Raw genomic sequence first — 22,695 nt, forward strand, 5'->3', positions numbered from 1 at the left:
CATCTGCAGTCTCTCTTGTGTCTATTGGGGTTTGCCTCCTTGGCATTTGTGTCACTGGCTGGCGGTCATTCTGATCCTGAACGCATCTTATGCGCTGCCAATCAGCCAGTGCAAGACGAGGCATGGCAAGGGTTGGTAACTAGAGCTCTTGGGAATTCTTAGCACCTGCAAGGTCACTGTGTACAGTCTGCAGAGTCTTAATCAGCACTAATGCTCCTGACCCAATGAGTGGGTGCCTTCACACCGAGAGTCGAGGATCTGGCGCCACTCGAGTTAGATGAAGAGCGAGAGGAGGCGGACGTTTGTGTCTGCAAGAACCCCAATTGCGTTGCAAAGCTGGGTAAGGCTTGGGTAGCTTGCTTTTCACGGCTGATTTAGCCGTCTGACATCCACTGCTAATGTGCTGGTAACCAAGTGGCCATGTTTAGTAATGAGTCAGTCTTCCGGGGAAAAGGGGCAAATATCGTTGAAATCTGGTACAGAAGCTGCAGCGCCATTTGTTTAGCCGTCGTTGGATAACCATGGGTTTGCATCAAACGCGAGCCGGATAAAGTGCCCCACGCTCACCCGTTATGTAAGTTAGGGGGAAGACAAGAGAACGAAAGCCGTCAGATCACATAAACACTAATAATTCAAGACGTCATTAACACTACCACCACACAGTATCGTATTTGACTGAATGTCCCCAAAATAAATTTTCTATATATAAAAAAAACTGAATAAATGTATTTAAAAAGGTGTGGGGAGAGTAGTCGAAGGCTTGGGGTAATAAATCACATATTCATCCACTTCTAAATAGATTAAAAATGCATTGCATTAAGCAGCCAGTAGATAACCCAGTTTTATATCTCACCATAACAACGCATTCGACCAGCTGTACATCTGGGATAAACTAATCTGTCAATCAATTAACAAATTGAAAAGCGCTCAGCGATGGGAATATACTCACTTTGCCTTGTGTCATTTTCAGGGGTACAGTTGCTGCGACAATTGCAGACCCACTCGTACACTCGCGGTGTGTAGGTTAACTTCCAGTGAAACCGAGCTGCCGCCTGTAATACCGCAGTAAATCCGTGGATGTTTCGAGCAATATCCAGGAGCAGGCACGCAGACAGCTGGGAGGTACCATGTGCATGCAGCAAACGGGGACAGGCTCTATTTTATTTAATGCACAATGGGATTTCGCTAATATCTGGAAATAATAGGATAGTTCGAAACCGTTGCAGTCTAACACGTGGTATGTTGAAAAAGCAACTGCGATGATGTGCAGAAGTGTGGCCGATGCCATTAGCCCTTTTGGTAAAGTCCAGTTATTTAATTAGGTGCTGCATTTCACACAGAGTGGCCTGCTTAAATTTAAGAGGTAGTGGGGGGCATTTTCTGAAGAGCTTTGCATTTCGATAGCGTCTTTCAGGACTTCAGGAGACCACGAAGATCTTAACAGACAATTAATTGGTTTTGAGGTGGCTTGGTCCTCCTGTATATAGGCAGTGTATTGCTTCCATTTTGGTTTGAAGGTGACTGATGAGGCCAATGAGGGACCTTCTGACTTTTTCACACATGCTGCAGGAGGTGGGTGATGTGGCAGATAGATTGGAAAAATATGAACTCCTTCCACTTGGCTCCAAATGTGCTCCTGCTCCAGAAGCTCAGCTCAGTCGCCATATGGAGTAGTGATGGACTGTGGTTTCGCGGGAGGCACTGGGGATAGACCATAGAATAGTACAGCACAGAAACAGACCCTTTGGCCCACAGTGTTGTCCCGAACTAATTAAGTTTGTAATTAAATGCCTAACTAAACTAATCTCTTCTGCCTATACAAGTCCATATCCCTCCATTATTTACTTATTTATTGATTGATATACAGTGAGGAGTAGGCCCTACCAACCCCATCCAGCCACTCCACCAGCAATCTCCCGATTTAATCCTGGCCTAATCACAGGACAATTTACAATGATCAATTAACCTAACAACTGGTACGTCTTTGGACTGTGGGAGTAAACCAGTACACCCAGAGGAAACCCATGCAGTCACGGGGAGAACGTACGAACATCTACAGGCAGAGGCGGGAATTGAACCTGGCTCACTAGTACTGTAAAATGTTGTGCTAACCACTACGCTACTGTGCTGCCCTCTGTATATTCATGTACCAAAGAGACCCTTAAACCCCTCTATTATAAGTGCCTCCACGACTACTCCTGGCAGCGAATATAAAAACTTGCTCCACACATCTCCTTTGAACTTATCTCCTCACATCTGAAATACATGCCCTCTCGTATTAGAATTTCAACCCTGGAAGAAAGATACTGACTGTCTACTCTATTTATACCACTCATAATCTTAAGAGCTGCTATCAGTTCTCCCCTCAGCTTCTCTCGCTGCAGAGAAAACAACCCAAGTTTGCCCAGCCTCTTCTTGTAACACTTGCTATAAAATTCTGGTTCGGCTGCATTTGGAGCTGAACCAGAGCACCTGGGAAGGTGCTGAGCTCCTGGAGTTCCTAGAGCGGGAGCACGTGGCAAGCCAAGTGGAAGGAGTTCACAGTATTCCAAATTATCTTCCCATTGCCCACCTCCCGCACCATGTGGGAAAAAGTCTGTAGGTCCCACAATTGGCCTTATTAGTCACCTTAGAACTAGAGTGAAACATCTTGGTAAACCTCTTCTGCCTCTTGGATTAAAGTGTAAAATTTTTATTTTTAGACCATAAGAGATAGTGGAATTAGACCATTCAGCCCATCAAGTCTGCTCCGCCATTTCATCATGGCTGATCCACTTCCCCCTCAGCCCCACTCTGCTGCCCTCTCTCCATAACATTTCACACCCTGACTAATCAAGAACCTATTAACCTCCCCCTTAAATACATCTAGTGACCTGACCTCCACATCCGCCTGTGGCAATGAATTTCACAGATTTATCAGTCTTTAGCTAAAGAAATTCCTTCTAATCTCTGTTCTAAATGGACATCCCTCAATTTTGAGGCTGTATCCTCTAATCCTGGACTCCCACCAAAGGAAACATCCTCTTCACATCCACTCTATCTAGGCCTTTCAACATTCAACAGGTTTCAATGAGATCCCCCCCACCCCCCGATTCTTCTTACAGTTGAACTTTCCTATGCTTGAAAAAGGATCTGGTGTTTTCCTGGCGTATATGACGAATAAACTCTTCTCGGGCTTCCAGCCGGGTACAGATATCAATTTTAGCCGACGTTTCAATGATAAACTCTGCTATCTTCTTCAGGGATGATGCCTGGGCATGTCTAGTCCAGTGGTATTTATACCCCCGTAGTCCATCCTCCTGATTGGAAACCCACATCAATGAGCACAGGAGGTGTATCTGTTTGGGATACCTGGAGAAATTGGCAGTAGTAGAATATTCCATTCACAATGGTCATAGGATTGACTTCGACGGCACAAAACTACTGTGCCATACCAATGGCTTTTGGGACCGCCTGATGAAGGAAGCCATTGAAATAAAACTAGAGGAAAAGAATTTTAACTCGCTTTAAGTAAGAACTGGAATTTGATTGTAAACAAAGTGGGGCAGCAGAAACCTGATTGGATGAGGACTAACCAATCAGGGGGACGGACTATGGGGGTATAAATACTAGACATGCCCAGGGATCATCCCTGATGAAGATGGCAGAGTTTGTCATCAAAACGTTGGTTCAAATCGATACCTGTATCCAGCCGGAAGCCCAAGAAGAGTTTACTCGCTTTCTTATGCTTGCTTCTAATTTTTATATAATCACCTCTATGTGTATAATTCAGTGAATTTTCAATAATTGTATTATAGCTGATTTTGTATATTTCTAGAAGATTTTTTTTCAGCTTGTGTCACACCACTGAACCTGACTATTATATAGGCTACCCCATATCAATGGAATGTGCTTTATCTCTCTAGTGAGCTAGCTTCAGTATAAGACAACCACAACTTCTTTGTTCTCTCTTCTCTCTTACAGTCGAGTGAGGTTGAATTGAATTGACTTTATTTCTTACATCTTTCATATACATGAGGAGTAAAAATCTTAAGTTACATCTCCATCTAAATGTGCAATGTGCAATTTATAGTAATTTGTAATAAATAGTATGTGTAACAGGACAGTCAATATAACTTAGAAATACAATTGTGTCAGCATGAATTAATCAGTCTGAAGGCCTGGTGGAGGAAGCTGTCCTGAAGCCTGTTGGTCCTGGCTTTTATGCTGCGGTACCATTTCCTGAATGGTAGCAGCTGGAACAGTTTGTGGTTGGGGTAACTCTGGTCCCCAGTGATCCTTTGGACCCTTTTTACACACCTGTCTTTGTAAATGTCCTGAATAGTGGGAAGTTCACAACTACAGATGTGCTGGGCTGTCTGCACCACTCTCTGCAGAATCCTGAGATTGAGGGGAGTACAGTTCCCATACCAGGCAGTGATGCAGCCAGTCAGGATGCTCTCAATTGTGCCCCTGCAGAAAGTTCTTAGGATTTGGGGGCCCACATCAAACTTCTTCAACCGTCTGAGGTGAAAGAGGCGCTGTTGTGCCTTTTTCACCACACAGCCAGTATATACAGACCATGTGAGGGCCTCGGTGATATTTATGCCGAGGAACCATTATTATAATTACCGTTATTTATATTGTTATGACCACTGAATAAAGGTGCTGTATTGCAAGATTTACACCTCATTCTTGACTTCCAAAAACTTCTGGATCAATATCACCAGATCCAATAGCACCCTCTCCAAAGCCTGTCCACATCCTTTCTATAATTGTGTGACCAGAATTAAATGCAATAGCCCAGATGTAGCTGAACCAGCATTTTATAAAAATAAAAAATCTTCCTGACTCCTGAACTCGTGCCTTGACTAATAAAGTCAAGCAGACCAAATGCCTGTGTTAACCTGTACATCCACTTTAAGGGACTTGATCCCTGGGATGTTGCACCTTTTCCAAGGAAATTATGAGCATGACTTTGAATCAGAATCAGGATTAATATCACTGGCATATGTTATGAGATTTGTTGTTTTGCAGCAGCAATACCTAATAATAAAAACTATAAATTAAAATAAGTATGAATAAAAAAAGAAAATTAAATAAGTAGTGCAAAAAGAGTGGGACAAACAGTGCATTGGTGTACATGGGTTCAATGTCCATTCAGGAATCTGATGGCAGAGGGGAAGAAGCTGTTCCTGAATCAGGTTAGTGTGCGCCTTCAGGCTCCTGTACCACCTCCTTGATGATAGCAATAAGCAGAGGGCACGTTGTAGGTAATGTTGGTCTTTAATAATGGATGCCGCCTTTTTGAGGTAGTGCCTTTTGAAGATGTCCTGGATGCTGGGGAGGCTGGTGCCCATGATGTCACCCTTTTGAAGCAGGTGGGAACCTCTGACTGCAGCAGTGAGAGTTTGAAGATGTCCTTGAGCACTCCCATCAGTTGGTTGGCACAGGTTTCTAGAGCCCTACAGGTACACCATCGGGGCTTAATGCCTTGCAAAGTTTCACTCTTGAAAGGTGTTCTGACATCGGCCTCCGAGACAGAGATCACAGGGTCACCAGGTGCTGCAGGGATCCTCATAGCTGTGGTTTTATTCTCTCTTTCAAAGTGTGTATAAAAGGCGTTGAGCTAATCTGGGACTGAAGCATCACAGCTATTCGTGATGTTAGGTTTCGTTTTGTAGGAAGTGTTGTGGTTTCACAAATGACAAGGAAGCGCCGAAGATTCTCCAAGAAATTTTAAACTTTAATTTGCAAAGTAAAGCTGAGACAGACAGTGGACTAGGCTCTGTAAGTCTGCCACTGACTGCCCATTTGTCGTTTTCACACAGCATTCTTTATAGCCCCCTTCTGCGTTAACAGCATTAGCAAATGCTGTAAGTTACACTTTAGCTAATAAATCAATCACTCTTATCTCTCTTACTTGGCTACATTTGTTTTTCTCAAGGGGTTAAAAGTACACAGGTTTCATTCAATGGTTACACCCAAATACCACAGTAATCCCACGCACTCAGTAACAGACACTTAATGCATAGTAAAAGCATGGTCAACATCTGAATAAACACAAAAAGCACATTTAAAATAAACACTTAGAAAACAGAGTTAAAATGTTTTCCAATATAATCCCTCCTTTGAGACTTACAAAGACTCACATAGAGAGAGGAAACTTCGAGTACACACACAAAAGCTCAAATAAACTCCAGAATTTACTCCAAATCTGGGTCAAACTATAATTTCTTGTGCTTAGAACTTGAAGTGTTCTGTCCCTACCTTCCTAGGCCACTGAGCCAAAAACCTGTCCCTTCGTGTCTGAGACAGGAAAAAAGACTCAGGAGCTTTTACAATCTACTCCCACATTATCATTTCCCTCCTGTACATCTTGCAGGTCGTGTAAGCTGCAACAGAACATCATCGGTGTTTCTCTTTCCACTGGGCTTCATTCAGCAATTTCCAGGAGCATCGGAGAGTGTTTTGTTGCAGCCCGCACTATAAGAGACTCGAGACACGGAAGAAAACAGCACAAAACAATCGCACAGCTTACCAATACGATACCTACAGTTATCGCTATCTTGGTTAGCCATGCTCCCCATTCCCCTAGTTTACTACCTAACCAGTCAAATAACTGATCTCCAAACCCTGCATTCTGTCTAACCTCTCTTCTCAGACTTTTCAATTTGTTCATTGCTCTGGTAAATGATCCCTCCAGACTAGTGTTATTTGGTATAAAAATACAGCACTGTTCTCCAAACATTACATAAACTCCTCCTTTTTCTGCCAACAGCCAGTCTAACACCTGTCTATTCTGCCACGCCACTCTACTAGTTGCATCCAGCTGTTGTCCTAGTGCCTCCAGCGCATCATCGGTGCAGTTAATGAATCTCTGTTGATTATAATATATATAATTTATCCAGTCAACATTTTTGCTAACCCCTATTATAGGTATAATCGCTTCCCAGCCAGCAGCAATCTCATTTCTTTCCTTAAACTCGTTAGGTATACCTCTTGGCTGTCCTATACTATTGATTCGGATCTTTGGATCAGGTTCATATTTTCGCCTCGTCCGCCGCAGTGTCTGCTGCTTCGGAGTGTCAAATTGTACTTCAGGGGATACTACAACTTCTTGAGTTAGCATAACCCGTGTACATGTACCTGCCCAACTAAGGGGAAGTGTGGATCTCAGGCCTTCCTCCATTCCGCACAACCAGTGTCTGGACACCCAACGCACCTTCGGGTGGAGGGGTACCTACTATGTATCTTCGGCCTGGGGTTACATCCCAAGTCTGGACGCAGTTACCCCTAAAATGGCCAACGGAAAAAGCACCTGCCGTGTAAAGCATTCATAATTCAAATGATCCTGCATTATCAGTTTTCCCACTATGGGGGTCTGACTTCTTTTACGAATGGCCCAAGGTCTGCTGTAATTACATTTATGGGTGAGCACATTTCGATCGAATTGCGAGGAGGCTTGGGATAACATACACCAATAAGGGCAATATGGAGTGTTGTCAATACATTTCTGATAACAAGGATCCGTCCCGCTACAAATTCCCATGCTGCAAGTCTTGACTACACTTGGACACTGCCACGCACACTGCCCCCTCCGCTCCTTTTGCCATTGTGTGCAGGTGGAGGAGTTATAAGGCATGGGGGCTACGTGTTGCATGGGCTTCGCCCTGGAGCACAGATAACAATTCTGTCTCCCCATCATTCCTGCTGCGTATTGTGCCCATTGGTACCACTGGCTAGTATGTGTCTGTTGCCACTGCAAAGAGGTAACTATTGCGCTCCACTTACTCCTTTCTTTTAAGGTTTGCAGAGTCCTAACATTCTTATGCCATATCGGCCAAATTAATAGTTTCGAAGTCCATAGAGGGGTTTTGTGGGTGTATCACACCAAGGGGCAAAACTGGTCACTCCCAAGTCATCCTCACTGTCTGAAGGAGTACTACTATCCACAACCTCATCCTTTGGGTCATCAGACCGGTTCTCAAACCCAAAAACTTCCCTTATGGTCTGATGAAACTCCTGTGGTACAGTGACAACTTCTTGTTCTTCTTGTCTGTCCCCTGCTATCCGTTCCTCTTCACTACTTACCTCGGGCTCCACACCTGACTGTACCTGCGGGACTGCTCTGGTGCAGTGATTGAGATGGTACCAGGTGGAACGTCCCTCTACTTGAACTGCAGTGGGTGACGCCTTGGTTACCGTACAAGGCCCTTCTCTTCTTGGTTCGTTCCACTTTCTTCGAAAAGCTCGCACATAGACCTGATCTCCTGGCTTGATTGGTCCTTCCCTTTGCACGATCTCCGGCTCTTTCCGTTTTTCCTGTGCATAGATGGACTAATGTATCATGGTTAGTTGCTGCATGTTTTGTTTTAGTTCAACTTCCAATTGTTCCAAGCTAGGCTCTTTATATGGTCCTCTCCACTGGGGCACTGGCGTGGGCCTTCCGGTTAGCATTTCATGCGGTGTTAGACACGTCATTCGATTAGTTTGCATGCGGTAACTCATTAACGCTAACGGCAGCGCGTCAATCCAGTTGAGTTTAGTACCTGCACTAATTTTATTCAGTTTGGTTTTTAGAGTCCCATTAATTCTTTCCACCATGCCCTGCGACTGAGGGTGATACACGCATCCAAACCTCTGCTTTATTCTTAGTGCTTGCAATACTAATTTGACCACCTTTTGGATAAACGCTGAACCATTGTCTGAGCTGACTTCTGTAGGTATTCCGAATCTTGGGATCACTTCATTTGTCAGAAATTTTACCACTGTTCCTGCCCCTTGATCTTTCGAGGGTACCGCTTGTACCCATCTACTGAATCTGTTAATTACTACTAACATGTATTTTTTCCCTCTTACTGTCCTTATCATATCTACGTAGTCAATCACTAAATGTTTAAATGGCCTTTCGGGCACGGGTATATGACCTATTGGGGTTGTAATTCCTTTCCGAACATTATTCTGTGCACATACCTCGCACTGCGACAGCACATGGTCTACTGAAGCCTGTAAGTAAGGCGACCAAAAACCATCCTTTTTTATTTTCCTTATTACTTCCCCCCTTGCACAATGATCCATCCCATGCGCTTCTGAAATCAGGATAGTCAACAACGGGGTGGGTGCTACCAATAAACCGTCCTCCGTGCTCCACAGGCCGTCTGGGCTCTGCTTGGCCCCCCTTCGTCTCCACATTGTCTGCTCTGCCAAAGTTGCCTTACCTTGTATTTCAATCAGGTCCTCTACCTTAGGTTCCGGCTCCAAGCTTACCTGGGGCGCAATGAAGGCTGACATACATCCAGATGCTTTCCGGGCTGCTTCGTCTGCGCTTGATTTCCCTTAGTTATTACATCGTTTCCTTTTTTATGTGCCTGACACTTCACTATAGCCAGCGCTTTGGGTTTCATCATCGCTATTATTAAATCTAAAATTTGCTGACAGTGCTGTATGGGTTCTCTATTACTCTTCTTAAATCCTCTCTGTTTCCACACTGCCCCAAACAAATGACACACTCCATGAGCATATGCCAAATCAGTATAAATGTCTACTTTCTCACCTTCCATCATTTCGCACGCTGCTGTCAGGGCTTTGATTTCCGCTAATTGGGCGGAACACGGTTGGGGGCAAGCTTCCATTGTAATAGTCTTAAAGCTTGTCTGATCCTGCTGCACTACTGAGTAACCTGCATGATTTCCATCATAATCCCTATAACAAGAGCCATCTACAAACAAAACCTTTTTATCTTCATCTTCTAGTGGTTCGGATCGTAAATCTGCTCTTAATTTGGCAAGTGCCATTGTCTCCCTTACACAGTCATGGGGTTCTCCTTCATGACCCAAGGGGACATAATCAGCTATATTACTGGTAGTACATCTCTGTATAGTTATATCTGGAAATGTCAATAACATCTGATATGCTGTTATTCTGGCTGGTGTCAACACAAATTTACCTCTTTCCAGTAATTCTGTTACCTTATGGTGTGTGTACAGGATCACAGGGAGCCCATGGTCACGGAAGATGCCTTTTCATAGGCATAGTATAATGCTGCTAATCCCTGATAACAGGGTGGGTATCCCTGAGCCACTTCATCCAATTTCGCACTATAGTATGCTATTGGTTGTTTTGCTTTTCCTGTGCCTGTCTCTTGTGTTAGAACCGCTGCGACATAGCCTTCCTGCCAGTTGGATACATACAAATGAAAGTCCTTCTCATAGTCAGGCAAAGCTAACACTGGGGCTGACTGCAATTCCTGTTTAATAGTATTAAACGCTATTTCTGCCTCCTCATTCCACTGTAAGCCACTTTTCAAACTTCTATGTCCTGCCTCCTTCATTATTTTCCTTAATGGCATTACAATTTCAGCATATTCCCCAATCCAATCTGAACTGTATCCTGTTAATCCTAAAAACGTCATCATCTGCTTTACTGTCTGGGGTTTAGGAGCTTTAGCTATTGCCTCAATTTGACTCGGCGCTATCGCCTTCATTCCCTTGGAGATTACCCTACCTAGGTATTCTACCTGTTGCTTACAGAATTGCAACTTCTTTTTGGATACCTTATGTCCTCCATATGCCAGCCTTTCTAAAAGGGTTACGGTATCCTGTTCACACTGCTCCTCACTGGCCCTCTTTGTCCATAACCTCTCTGTCCCCCTCCTTGGGGTTTCCAGTCCTGTCTGGGTTGCCATTTAAATTTACTCTGTTCCTGATAGGGCATTCGTGGGAATGCTCCTCCAAAGACGTTTATTATTGGCATGGGGTTTTCTGGCCCCTGTCTGACAGCGCGACCGATTCCTCCATACAGTGGTGTTTCATTCATTTCAACGGTTGCACTCAAATTGGGTGCTACTGGCAGCATCATTTTTCCCTTCTCTTTTTCCTTCTTTTTAAGTTCTTCAAGCTGCATTTGCATTAGCTTTCTTTGCACCTCTTCCTGCTGCTCAATCAGCTTCCGTTTGTCTTTCCGATATTTTTCAACCGCATGGACTACGTGGTCTCTAAATTCTTGTGAGTTCATTGATATCAGTTCGACCACTTCCTCCAGTTTAGATTTAACGTGCGGAGGCATTGCTTCCAAAATGGCGGTTTGGAACAGTATGGTCATAAACGAGTTGTCTTCCACTTCTTGCTCAGTCTTCAGTCTCCACCTTTTCAACTGATTTTCTACATAGGCTGCTGGATTCTCAGTGTCCCCCAGCGTATCCCCTTTCAAAGCTTTGGGGTCCACTTTGGGTGGGTAAAAGTTCCTGAGGGCCTGCCATACCCTCTGCTTCACTTGGTCAAAGCTGATCCCGTCAGTCATTGGGCTGAACGCATTTAGTAGTCCAGCCGTTTCCATCAACTCTTTTAATTTGGAGGTTCCCATCAACTTTATCAGCAGTGCCTTCAAATCTCCCATAGCCAATAACTGTCCCGTAGTTTCTTCTTCAAAAGCTCTAATCCACTTCCCTGCTCCTTCATGTAAGCTAGGCAGGGTGTTTTTCAGCCCTTCCAGGTCCTGGGAGCCCCAAGGAACATACTGTACTTGTCCCGACCCTTTTACTAACAACGGCATCACGTTTTTCCTTCTCTCCCCATATTCTGATTTTCCTCCTCACCCGACTCCTCGTCCCCTTCTGACCTCGTTCTCACTGGCTGCCACACAAATCTCTCCAGGGTTTGCCCCCTCCCTTGTTTTCCTATTTTCTCTTGACTTCTCCTTAGAGTCCTCTCTTTCTGATTCAGGCTAGCATTTGCTCGAGTCCTCACGAATACCTCAAACTGTTGTTGGAAACCCAGTGGGAAACCCAATTTCCACTGTAATCTCCTATACTCTTTCTCCGCTTCTCTTATCTCCCTTTCCACTCTCTCTTTTTCCCCTTCAAGGAACTCCTCTTCTATCCCCTGTCTACACTCTCTTATACCCTCATACTCATTACTTGACTCTTGCTCTTCTGATAAATCATCTTCTTTTTCAGCCTGTTCAGTGCCGTGTTCCTGTAACAGGAATTCCTCCTGATTTTTCCTCAGCCTCAATTCCTGCAACTCTTTGATACGTTCTCTTATTATCTTACTTTCTCGTTCTACTTTTTTCTTATCTTCCTGCAGCTCCTTCCACAGTGCCCCTGTCTCCTCCTCATATTTCCTTCTTTCCTCCTCGGTCTCCCAGACTTAAAACTTTCCCTCCAGTTCTAGTTCTCCTGTTAATACAGGGCACTGTTTAAGAGTTTCCTTCTCGTAATAAGGGGGAGGGGTTTCTACATTTCTCAGGTCTGGGTATAGAGTCGGCTCTTTATTCTGTTTCTCCTGTGATTTACCAAACTGCTTTTCTTGTTTCTCAGTGTCTTCTTTACTTGCTACTGATATTCGTCCTTTCTTTCTCAATCTTTCTCCCTCCATCCTAAAGAGTTTTAACAGTTCTATCTCCTGTTTTCTTTTTTTCTCCCTTTTTTAAAATTTATCTCTTGGTTTATAATTTTTAATCAGCGCCTCCATTTCCTCACATAAACTTACACCGAATGTTCCTTCTTTCGGCCACTTTGTGACCAGATTTTTGGTTCTTTTTCCCCATTTTTCTGCCTAGTCCTACTGACCTGCACACGGACCATATCCCTCCATACACCTCCCATCCATGTATCTGTCCAATTTATTCTTAAATGTTAAAGAAGAACCGGCATTTACCACCTCGTCTGGCAGCTCATTCCATACTCCCACCACTCTCTGTGTGAAGAAGCCCCCACTAATGTTCCCTTTAAACTTTTCCCCCCTCACCCTTAACCCATGTCCTCTGGTTTTTTTCTCCCCTTGCCTCAGTGGAAAAAGCCTGCTTGCATTCACTCTATCTATACCCATCATAATTTTATATACCTCTATCAAATCTCCCCTCATTCTTCTACGCTCCAGGGAGTAAAGTCCTAACCTATTCAACCTTTCTCTGTAACTGAGTTTCTCAAGTCCCGGCAACATCCTTGTAAACCTTCTCTGCACTCTTTCAACCTTATTAATATCCTTCCTGTAATTTGACCAAAACTGAACACAATACTCCAGATTCGGCCTCACCAATGCCTTATACAACCTCATCATAACATTCCAGCTCTTATACTCAATACTTTGATTAATAAAGGCCAATGTACCAAAAGCTCTCTTTACGACCCTATCTACCTGTGACGCCACTTTTAGGGAATTTTGTATCTGTATTCCCAGATCCCTCTGTTCCACTGCACTCCTCAGTGCCTTACCATTAACCCTGTATGTTCTACCTTGGTTTGTCCTTCCAACGTGCAATACCTCACACTTGTCTGTATTAAACTCCATCTGCCATTTTTTTCAGCCCATTTTTCCAGCTGGTCCAAGTCCCTCTACAGGCTCTGAAAACCTTCCTCACTGTCTACTACACCTCCAATCTTGGTATCATCAGCAAATTTGCTGATCCAATTTACCACATTATCATCCAGATCATTGATATAGATGACAAATAAACAATGGACCCAGCACTGATCCCTGTGGCACACCACTAGTCACCAGAATCTTTTCCTCTGTCCACCTGGTGATCTCTTTCCAGGGCAGAGCTGAGAATAGAGTGTTTTTTTTTCTTTTGGGAGTCTGCTGTTGGACTTGGGAATAATGTTATCCATGCCATGTCACAGGAGTAGAATTAGGCCATTCGGACCATTGAGTCTGCTCCGTCATTTGATCGTGGCTGATTTATTTTCCTCCACGATTCCATTCTCCTGTATTCTCCCCGTATTGTTTTATACTCCTGAGGGGAGGAGCACTGTTGTGATTGAGATTACAGTCGACTGGTGAGAAGCAGCAGTACTTATTCTCTTTGAAAACAGTTTTGGAACCAAAAGTTACTTGAAGTTAATCGTTCAATGTCATTTACTGAAAGAAAAACATTAACTGAGCAGGGTTTTTTTGCAACAGTTGTGTACAATTTCTCACCCTCAGTGATAACATTTATTCCCTCTTGCAGTTATCATTACTGGGGTGGGGGGGGGAATGGAGAGGTGATAGCAGTGAGTAGAAAAACTCCCGCTCGTTCAGTCTTGGAGAGGGATTAGATTAGATTAGATTATGAGGACACAGTCCTTTTTTATTGTCATTTAGTAATGCATGCATTAAGAAATGATACAATCTTCCTCCAGTGTGATATCACAGAAACACAGGACAGATCAAGACTGAAAAACTGACAAAAACCACATAATTATAACACATAGTTACAACAGTGTAAGCAATACCGTAACTTGATGAAAGAACAGGCCATGGGCACAGTAAAAAAAGTTCAAAGTCTCTCGGAAGTCCCACATCTCACGCAGACGGGAGAAGGAAGAAAACTTTCCCTGCCATGCCTGACCACAGTCGGACTCTGAGTCCTCCAAAAACTTCGAGCCTCCGACCAGCCCTCTGACACCGAGCACCGAGCACCATCTCTGCCGAGCGCTATGACCCCGGCCCCGGTTGCCAGCAGCAGGCAAAGCCGGGGATTTTGGGGCCTTCCCTCCGGAGATTCTCGATCGCACAGTAGCAGTGGCAGCGAACCGGGCACTTCAGAAACTTCTCCAGATGTTCCTCCGTGCTTCTCACGGCTGTCTCCATCAAATCAGAATTGTGCACGGCCCCTATTTAACAAATACGATATCATTTCACTGGAGAGGCTGCGAATTAGCAAGCTTTGTAAATTGTTTCCTGAAGTTGATACTTAATATAAAATACAAATGGCCTGATGAAACGCTGCTTTGTTATTCTTGGCTGATTTATTTTCCCCCATGACCTTCTGTCTTCTCCCTGAAAACTTTGATGCCCTTACTAATCAAGCACCTATCAAACTCCTTTTTAAATATACCCAATGAATTGGCCTCAACCGCCATCTGTGGCAATGAATTCCACAGGTTCACCACCCTCAGGCTAAAGAAATTCTTCATCATATCTGTTCTAAAGGGACATCTATTCTGAGGCCGTACCCTCTGGTCCTAGACTCTCCCACAACTGGAAACATCCTCTCCATGTCCATCCTACCTAGGCCTTTCAATATTCGGTCGGTTTTAATTCAGATCTCCCCCCCCCCCCCCATCAAGGTACGATTTTGTCCGCCATAAACAGTATATTTACATCTATTAGGAATTTACTGTGGTGTGTTGGTCAGTCTGTGACATGCAACAGAAAACAACGACATTAAGCAAATATAAAGAATTATTTAAAAAATAAAGTTAAGAGTTTAAAGTACCGATATGGAATAAAATGTGCATAAATACATAAATACCAGCATGTGTTATAAAGAGTGGCTTAAAGTGTTTACAGTGCAGTGACGGGGTATTAGATAGAAGGAGGTGGGGGCTAGCTAGAAATGCCTTTGCTATCTCTCATTGTCATTAGTATCCCACATCCTAGCTACTGTTCGGAGGCCTGTATATAACTTCAATCAGGGTCTTTTTACCCTTGCATTTCCTTAACTCTACGCATAAGGATTCTACAACTTCCAATCTTATGTCTCTTCCTTCTCAGGAACATAGAACATGAAAACCTACAGCACATTACAGGCCCTTCAGCCCAGAATGTTGTGCTGACCGTGTAACATACTCTAGAAACTGCCTGGAATTTCCCTTCCGCATAGCCCTCTATTTTTCGAAGCTCCATGTACCTACCTAAGGGTCTCTATAAAGACTCTATTGTATCCACCTCTACCACCTTCACTGGCAGTGCATTCCATGCACCCACCACTCTCTGTGTGGAAAAACTTACCTCTGACATCCCCTTTGTACCTGCTTCCAAGCACCTTAAAACTGTGTCCCCTCGTGTTAGCCATTTCAACCCTGGGAAAAAGTCTCTGGCTAACCACATGATCAATGCCTCTCATCATCCTATACACCTCTATCAGGTCACCTCTCATCCTCCATCACTCCAAGGAGAAAAGGCTAAGTCCACTCAGCCTATTCTCATAAGGCATGCTCTCCAATCCAGCAATATCCTTGTAAATCTCCTCTGCACTCTCTTTATAGCATCCACTATATAACCATATAACAATTACAGCACGGAAACAGGCCATTCTGGCCCTTCTAGTCTGTGCCAAACTCTTACTCTCACCTAGTCCCACCGACCTACACTCAGCCCATAACCCTCTATTCCTTTCCTGTCCATATAACTATCCAATTCAACTTTAAATGACAACATCAAACCTGCCTCAACCACTTCTGCAGGAAGCTCGTTCCACACAGCTACCACTCTCTGAGTAAAGAAGTTCCCCCTCATGTTACCCCTAAACTTTTGCCCTTTAACTCTCAACTCATGTCCCCTTGTTTGAATCTCCCCCACTCTCAATGGAAAAAGCCTATCCACGTCAACTCTATCTATCCCCCTCATAATCTTAAATACCTCTATCAAGTCCCCCTCTCAACCATCTACGCTCCAAAGAATAAAGACCCAACTTGTTCATCCTTTCTCTGTAACTTAGATGATGAAACCCAGGTAATGTTCTAGTAAATCTTCTCTAGATTTGATTTCATTTTTTTTACCAACAGAGCCTCCCCACCCACTCTGCCTGTCTACCTGCCTGTCCTTTCAATACAATGTGCATCCTTGGATAGTAAGCACTCAACTGTAATCTTCTAGACACGACTCAGTGATACCCACAATGTCATATCTGCTCTTTTCTAGCTGTGCTGCAAAATCATCTACCTTATTCTGTACACTGCGTGCACTCAAATATCACACCTTTGTCCTGTATTCATCATCTTTATCCCTTTCTAACTTTATTCTTTTTTTATTCTGGAGATTTCTGTAACCTCTCATGTACTTTCCTTCCCTTTTATCTTATCCTTATTTTTCCAAGCTGTGGAACCCACCCCCTGCCATTTAGATTAAACCCTTGTTCTTCGATTCACCAGGGCCCTGGTCCCAGTATAGTTCAGGTGCAGCCCTTCCCATCAGAACAGTTCCCTCCTTCCCCAATACCGGTTTCAAGGTTCCATGAATTCAAACCCACTTTGAGCCACAGATTTAGCGCTCTGATCTTAATTATCTTGTGCTGATTTGCACAGAGCTCAGTATTCTAAGTGTTGTCCTACCCAGTCTGACTGACTAAGTGTAATCAGGACGTTGAATGCCTAGGAGAGGACACTGATGTTGGTTCACTTGTCCTTCCTGTGGATTTGGAGGATGTTGTGGAGATGGTGTTGGTGGGGTCTCTCCAAGGCTTTGAGGTATCCTACTACGACCAGGGTGCAGGATCAAAAGAGGCTGTAAGGTGTGCCAGCTACATCACAGGCACAACTTTCCCCACCAATAAGGACATCTGCAAGATGTGGTGCCTCAAGAAGGTGGGTCACTAAGAACCCTCAACATCTGAGACATGCCCTCTTCTTGTTACTACCATCAAAGAAGAGATACAAGTGCCTGAAGACACACACTCAATGTTTTAAGAACAGCATCTTGCACACTGCCATCAGATTTCTAAACGGTCCATGAACAATACCTCAATATTCCTCTTATTCCTTATTTATGTTTTGTAACTTATAGTATTTTTTATATCATGCACTGTACTGCTGCCACAAAACAACAAGTCTCACAACATGTGTCAGTGAGAATAATCCTGGTCCTGACTCTGAAACATTTAGGGAGTTTGTCATATTAAGAAAAGTGATTGTTCTGAATTACTCTGTCATTCACTCAAAATTCAATTTCAATTCAAGTTTAATTGACATTCACCCATACATAAATACATCCAAAAGAGGCAGCGTTAATATGGGGTCAAGGTGCTAAAACACATTACCAACAGTTACACTCTATTTATGTGTATAGTCCAGATCCCTCATTCCAATTGAAATCTGTTGGCCACAATTGTGCTTTGCTGCCCCCAGTGGAGCATGATGACTCTGACCCAGTAGCTTGAGGCCCAAGTCCATTGAGTACCACCAAAAAATCTGCAGTTGGCCACAATGGAGCTTGTCTTCTGCCAAGTGAAACCGTGGGAGGCACCGCCAACTCCATTCTGGGCCATCAGCAAGTTACTCACCACCAGTGAAGCACAACAGCTTCGTCTTCTCACTCTGGTGACTGCAAACAGGCGACACCGTGGCTTCAGGCCTAGCCGTCACTGTGACCGAGGCCAGGCAGCTCTCCACGATCCGTCCCTCCTCTCATCCAATAAATCAGTGAATCGAACTTGCGGTGTACCAGATTAACAATGTGCAAAGGGGTCTTGCAATCACAATAAAGCGACCATGACTGTAAGCCTCCGTCGACTCAGGCAGCAGCACGTTGCACAGCTGCTTCATTAGCTCCACCAGCGAGCAACTTGCTGATGGTGTAGACCTGCAGTACTTTGAGTTCTTAACATGTAGCAGGATCTTGCGATCATTAGAGGTACATTTAAGTAGAACGGTCACACCTTTTGTTGACCCTGTAGAAGTTGTTGTGACTAGTCATGCAGCCATCTTGCTAAATGTGTGTCTGTCAGCAACAGGTAGTGTAAGATTATCCTGGTGATCTGTTCTCTTGAGGAGGGTTGGGATTCACTGGGATGTCAGACAGGGTACACTTGCAATACTCAATCAATTCTGCAGAGATTGGTGTTGATACGGCCATTGCAGTCAGATGACAAATCGATTTCTCAGGTTAGATGCTAGCCCACACAAATTTAATCCACATGAATTGAGATCTGGAGTACCAGCCCTGAACTGTTCAATGTACTGTACATGCATCAACAGGCATTGCCCTGTACAAAATAAATGTGAAAGAACAAAGGCACAATCCAATCAGGACATAGCAGGACATTTCTGGGATTTAAAGTTTTCCAAAGTTGCTGAATAAGACAAAATTTCAATTGTGTATGTAACACCCTGGTTTACATATTTACTGCTGTGCTGTAGGTATTTAATTTTAACAGTTCTGTAAGAGCAGTCTGTTCTGCTTTCAGCCTGTTTGGTTTATTGAAGATAAGGGATGCTGAGGAATGTGTGCCATCCAATTAGGATGGTAGAACTGGGAGAAGGTTCTAGAGAATGCTGGGTGGGAGAGGTTTTGTGAGGGACACTAAGGTTGGTCTTGGTCTTTTGTTCAGCAGGAGACAGAGATAAAACGCTGGAGAGAACTGGTTGAAGGATTCGATCCGGTGGGAAAACGCGAGTCGATGGAGCCAAGGTGTGGAGGTCTACCAAGAATCAGTGAATATGACTTTCAGAAGATCTGAGCTCCTTCCTGTGCACGTTTGACCATACTCATTGGAATGGGCCCTTTTTGTTTTTTTCTTTCTTTTCTTTACTAACTCTTTGGTTAACATTCATAAATACATTTCTTTATAATTGTATGCAATGTGCAATGTTATTTCATGCCAACGGGCTACTGTAGAGGCAGTAAACCACACAGCATTCACACAAACCTGGGTCTGGTTGGCTGAGACATCCCAACCCCACAGATTTAAGACCATTCAGCCCATCAAGTCTGCTCTGCCATTCCATCATGGCCAACCCTGAATCTCACTCAACCCCATACACCTGCCTTCTCTCCATATCCTTTGATGACTTGACCCACTAGGAAACAATCAACTTCCGCCTTAGATATACCCATGGACTTTGCCTGAACCCCATTCTGCGGCTGAGCATTCAAGAGATTCCCTGTTCTCTGGCTAAAAAAAAATCCTCCTGACCTCTTTTCTAAAAGGCTGCTCCTTAATTTTGAGGCTGTGCCCTCTAGTTCTGGATACACACACCATAGGAAACATCCTCTCCACATCCACCCTATCTAGTCCTTTCAACATTTCAATGAGATTCTCCCCCCACCCCACCCCACATGGTTCTAAATTCCAGTGAGTACAGGCCCAAGGCTGCCTATCGCTCCTCATCTGTTAACCCCTCCATTCCTGGAATCATCCTTGTGAGCCTTCTCTGGACTCTCTCCAATGACAACACATCTTTTCTGAGATATGGGGCCCAAAACTGTTGACAGTACTCCGTGCAGCATGTCTAGTGTCTTATAAAGGCTCAGCATTATCTCCTTGCTTTGATATTATATTCCCCTTGAAATGAATGCCAACATTGCATTTGCATTCTTTACCACAGACTCAATCTGTAAATTAACCTTCTGGGAGCCTTGCACAAGGACTCCTAAGTCCCTCTGCACCACTGATGTTTGAACCTTCTCCCCATTTATATAATAGTCTACACTATTGTTCCTTTTACCAAAATGCATTATCATACGTTTCCGAACACTGTATTCCATCTGCCACTTTTTTGCCCATTCTTCCAATTTGTCTAAGTCCTGCTGCAACCGCATTCCTTCCTCGGCACTACCTATCCCTCCACCTATCTTTGTATCACCTGCAAACTTTGCCACAAAGCCATTAATTCCATTATCCAAATCATTAATAAACAATGTGAAAAGTAGTGGTCCCAATACTGACCCCTGAGGAACACCACTAGTCACTGGCAGCCAACCAGAAAAGGCCCCTTTTATTCCCACTTGCTGCCTCCTGCCTATCATCCATTCCTCTATCCATGCCAGTATCGCCATAGGATTTTATCTTGTTAAGCAGCCACATGCGTGGCACCTTATCAAAAGCCTTCTGAAAATCCAAGTAAATGACATCCACTTCCTGTCCTTTGCCCACTCTGCTTGTTACTTCCTTGAATAAGTCTTAACAGATTTGTCAGGCAAGATTTTCCTTTACAGAAACCATGCTGACTTTGACTTATTTTATCATTAGTCTCCAGGTACCCTAAACTCTCGTCCTTAGTAATAGACTCCAACACTTTACCAACCGCTGAGGTTAGACTAACTGGCCTATAATTTCCTTTCTTTTGCCTTCCTCCCTTCTTAAAGAGTGGAGTGACATTTGCAATCTTCCAGTCCTCTGGGACCATGCCAGAATCAAGTGATTCTTGAAAGATCATGACCAAGGCATCCGCGATCTCTTCAGCAACCTCTCTCAGGATTCTGGGATGTGTTTGATCTGGTCCAGGTATGTTAATCACCTTAAGTCCTTTGAGTTTGGCTAGGACGTTTTCTTTTGTAATACCAATGGCACTCACTCCTGCTCCCTGAACTTCACAGACCTAGTGTCTTCCACAGTGAAGCCAGATGCAAAGTACCCATTAAGTTCATCTGCCATTTCTTTGTTTCCCATTACTACCTCACCAGCTTCATTTTCCAGTGGTCCAATACTAACTTTAACCTCCCTTTTACTGTTTATATAACTGAAAAAACTTTTGGTATCCTGCTTTATATTTTTGGCTAGTTTGCCCTCATATTTCATCTTTTCCCTTCTAATAGCTTTTTTTAGTTGCCTTTTGTTGGATTTTAAAAGCTTCCCAATCATCCAACTTCCCACTCCATTTTGCTACCTTATAAGTCCTTTGAAAAACTTACTATTTAATCAATGACATTTATGAGACTGGAATAATACCAGAAGAGATGAAAAAATCAGTATTTATCACTCTTCCTAAGAAAGCTGGAGCAACAGAATGTGAATTACATAGTGTGACAAGAATACACATATATTAAGATGTTAGCTGGCCTGGGCTGGCACCAGTGGGATCAGCAGTTGGTCTGCCACCTGTCTTCAGGAGAAAGAGAGATAAGGAAAACAATGGAGCAGCATTTGGAGATGTTAATGAAGGGACGGGAGAGAGTAACGGAAGGAGAGCTGTCAAGATCGGCTCCCCCTTTGAACCCTGAACTGTTTGAAGTGATGGACAGACGATACCCCAGCAGGGGGATAAAAAGGGACAGGTTCGCTAAGGCAGGACACACATGACACCCGAGGTAACGAGACCCTGGAAGCGGTGCGTCTCTCACAAGTCAGTGGGAAGTTTTGGAAGGCCGGTTGCGGGACCAGGCCATAGACGCACAGGGTGGAAAGGCACGATCGGCGGGAACCTGGTGTGTGTCCACCCTTGCCTCTGTGCCTTGTGAACTATTCCCAGAAAGTTCAGCCATCTCTGCTATGCTGTCATACTCACCAGTATCCTCCTCCAATCCACTGGGCAAGCTCCTCTCTCATGCCTCTGTAATTCCCCTTATTCCACTGTGATACTGATTCATGTGATTTATGCTTTTCCCTCTCAATTGCAGTATGAATTCAATCATATTATGATCACTGCCTCTTAAGGGTTCCTTTACATTAAGCTCCCTGGTAAGATCTGGGTTATTACACAACACCCATTCTAAGATCGTCTTTTCCTGAGTAGGCTTAAGGACAATTTGCTCTAAAAAGCCATTTTGTAGGCATTCAACAAATTCCCTCTCTTGCAAACCGACAACAACTTGATTTTCCCAATCCCTTTGCGTATTGAAGTCCCCCATTACAATTGTGTCATTGCCCTTATTACACACCTTTTCCAGCTCCCTTTGCAATCTCAACCCCACATCCTATCTACTATTTATAATATATATATAATTCCTATAATCGTTTTTTTTACTGTTGCAGATTCTTAACTCTACCCACATTCTCTGACCCTATGTCACCTCTTTCTAAAGATGTAATTCCATCTCTTACCAACAGGGCCACGCCACTGCCTTTGCCTTCCTGCCTCTTCTTCCAATACAAAGTATATCCTTTGATGTTAAGCTCCCAACTATGCCTTTCTTTCAGCCATGACTCAGTGATGCTCACAATGTCATAACAACCAACCTCTAATTGTGCCATGAGGTCGTCCACCTTATTCCAAACACTACGTGCATTTAAAGACAGCAGTTTCAGTCCTGCATTCTTTGCCCTTTTGAACTATGCCTCTGTGGTACAATT

At 43.8% G+C, this 22,695-nt stretch overlaps 1 protein-coding gene and 1 long non-coding RNA gene across 4 annotated transcripts in view; one reads left to right on the forward strand and one right to left on the reverse strand.

Annotated features, from left to right (window-relative positions):
• LOC134340318 (protein lifeguard 2-like) overlaps nt 1-1,220 on the reverse strand; it is a 68,380-nt gene extending 67,160 nt beyond the window's left edge. For all 3 annotated transcript variants that reach the window (XM_063037405.1, XM_063037403.1, XM_063037404.1), the window contains exon 1: nt 950-1,220. In XM_063037405.1, coding sequence (XP_062893475.1) covers nt 950-964 — 15 coding nt within the window. In that variant the 5' untranslated portion in view covers nt 965-1,220. The remainder of the gene's footprint in view (nt 1-949) is intronic.
• Nucleotides 238-21,205, forward strand: LOC134340320 (uncharacterized). Its single transcript, XR_010016524.1, has 3 exons — nt 238-340; nt 19,015-19,094; nt 20,772-21,205. It is a non-coding gene; the product is annotated as an uncharacterized LOC134340320 (long non-coding RNA).
• The last annotated feature ends 1,490 nt before the right edge of the window (nt 21,206-22,695 follow it).

The sequence above is a fragment of the Mobula hypostoma genome, chromosome X1, assembly GCF_963921235.1.
Source record: "Mobula hypostoma chromosome X1, sMobHyp1.1, whole genome shotgun sequence".
Classification (NCBI taxonomy): Eukaryota; Metazoa; Chordata; class Chondrichthyes; order Myliobatiformes; family Myliobatidae; genus Mobula; species Mobula hypostoma.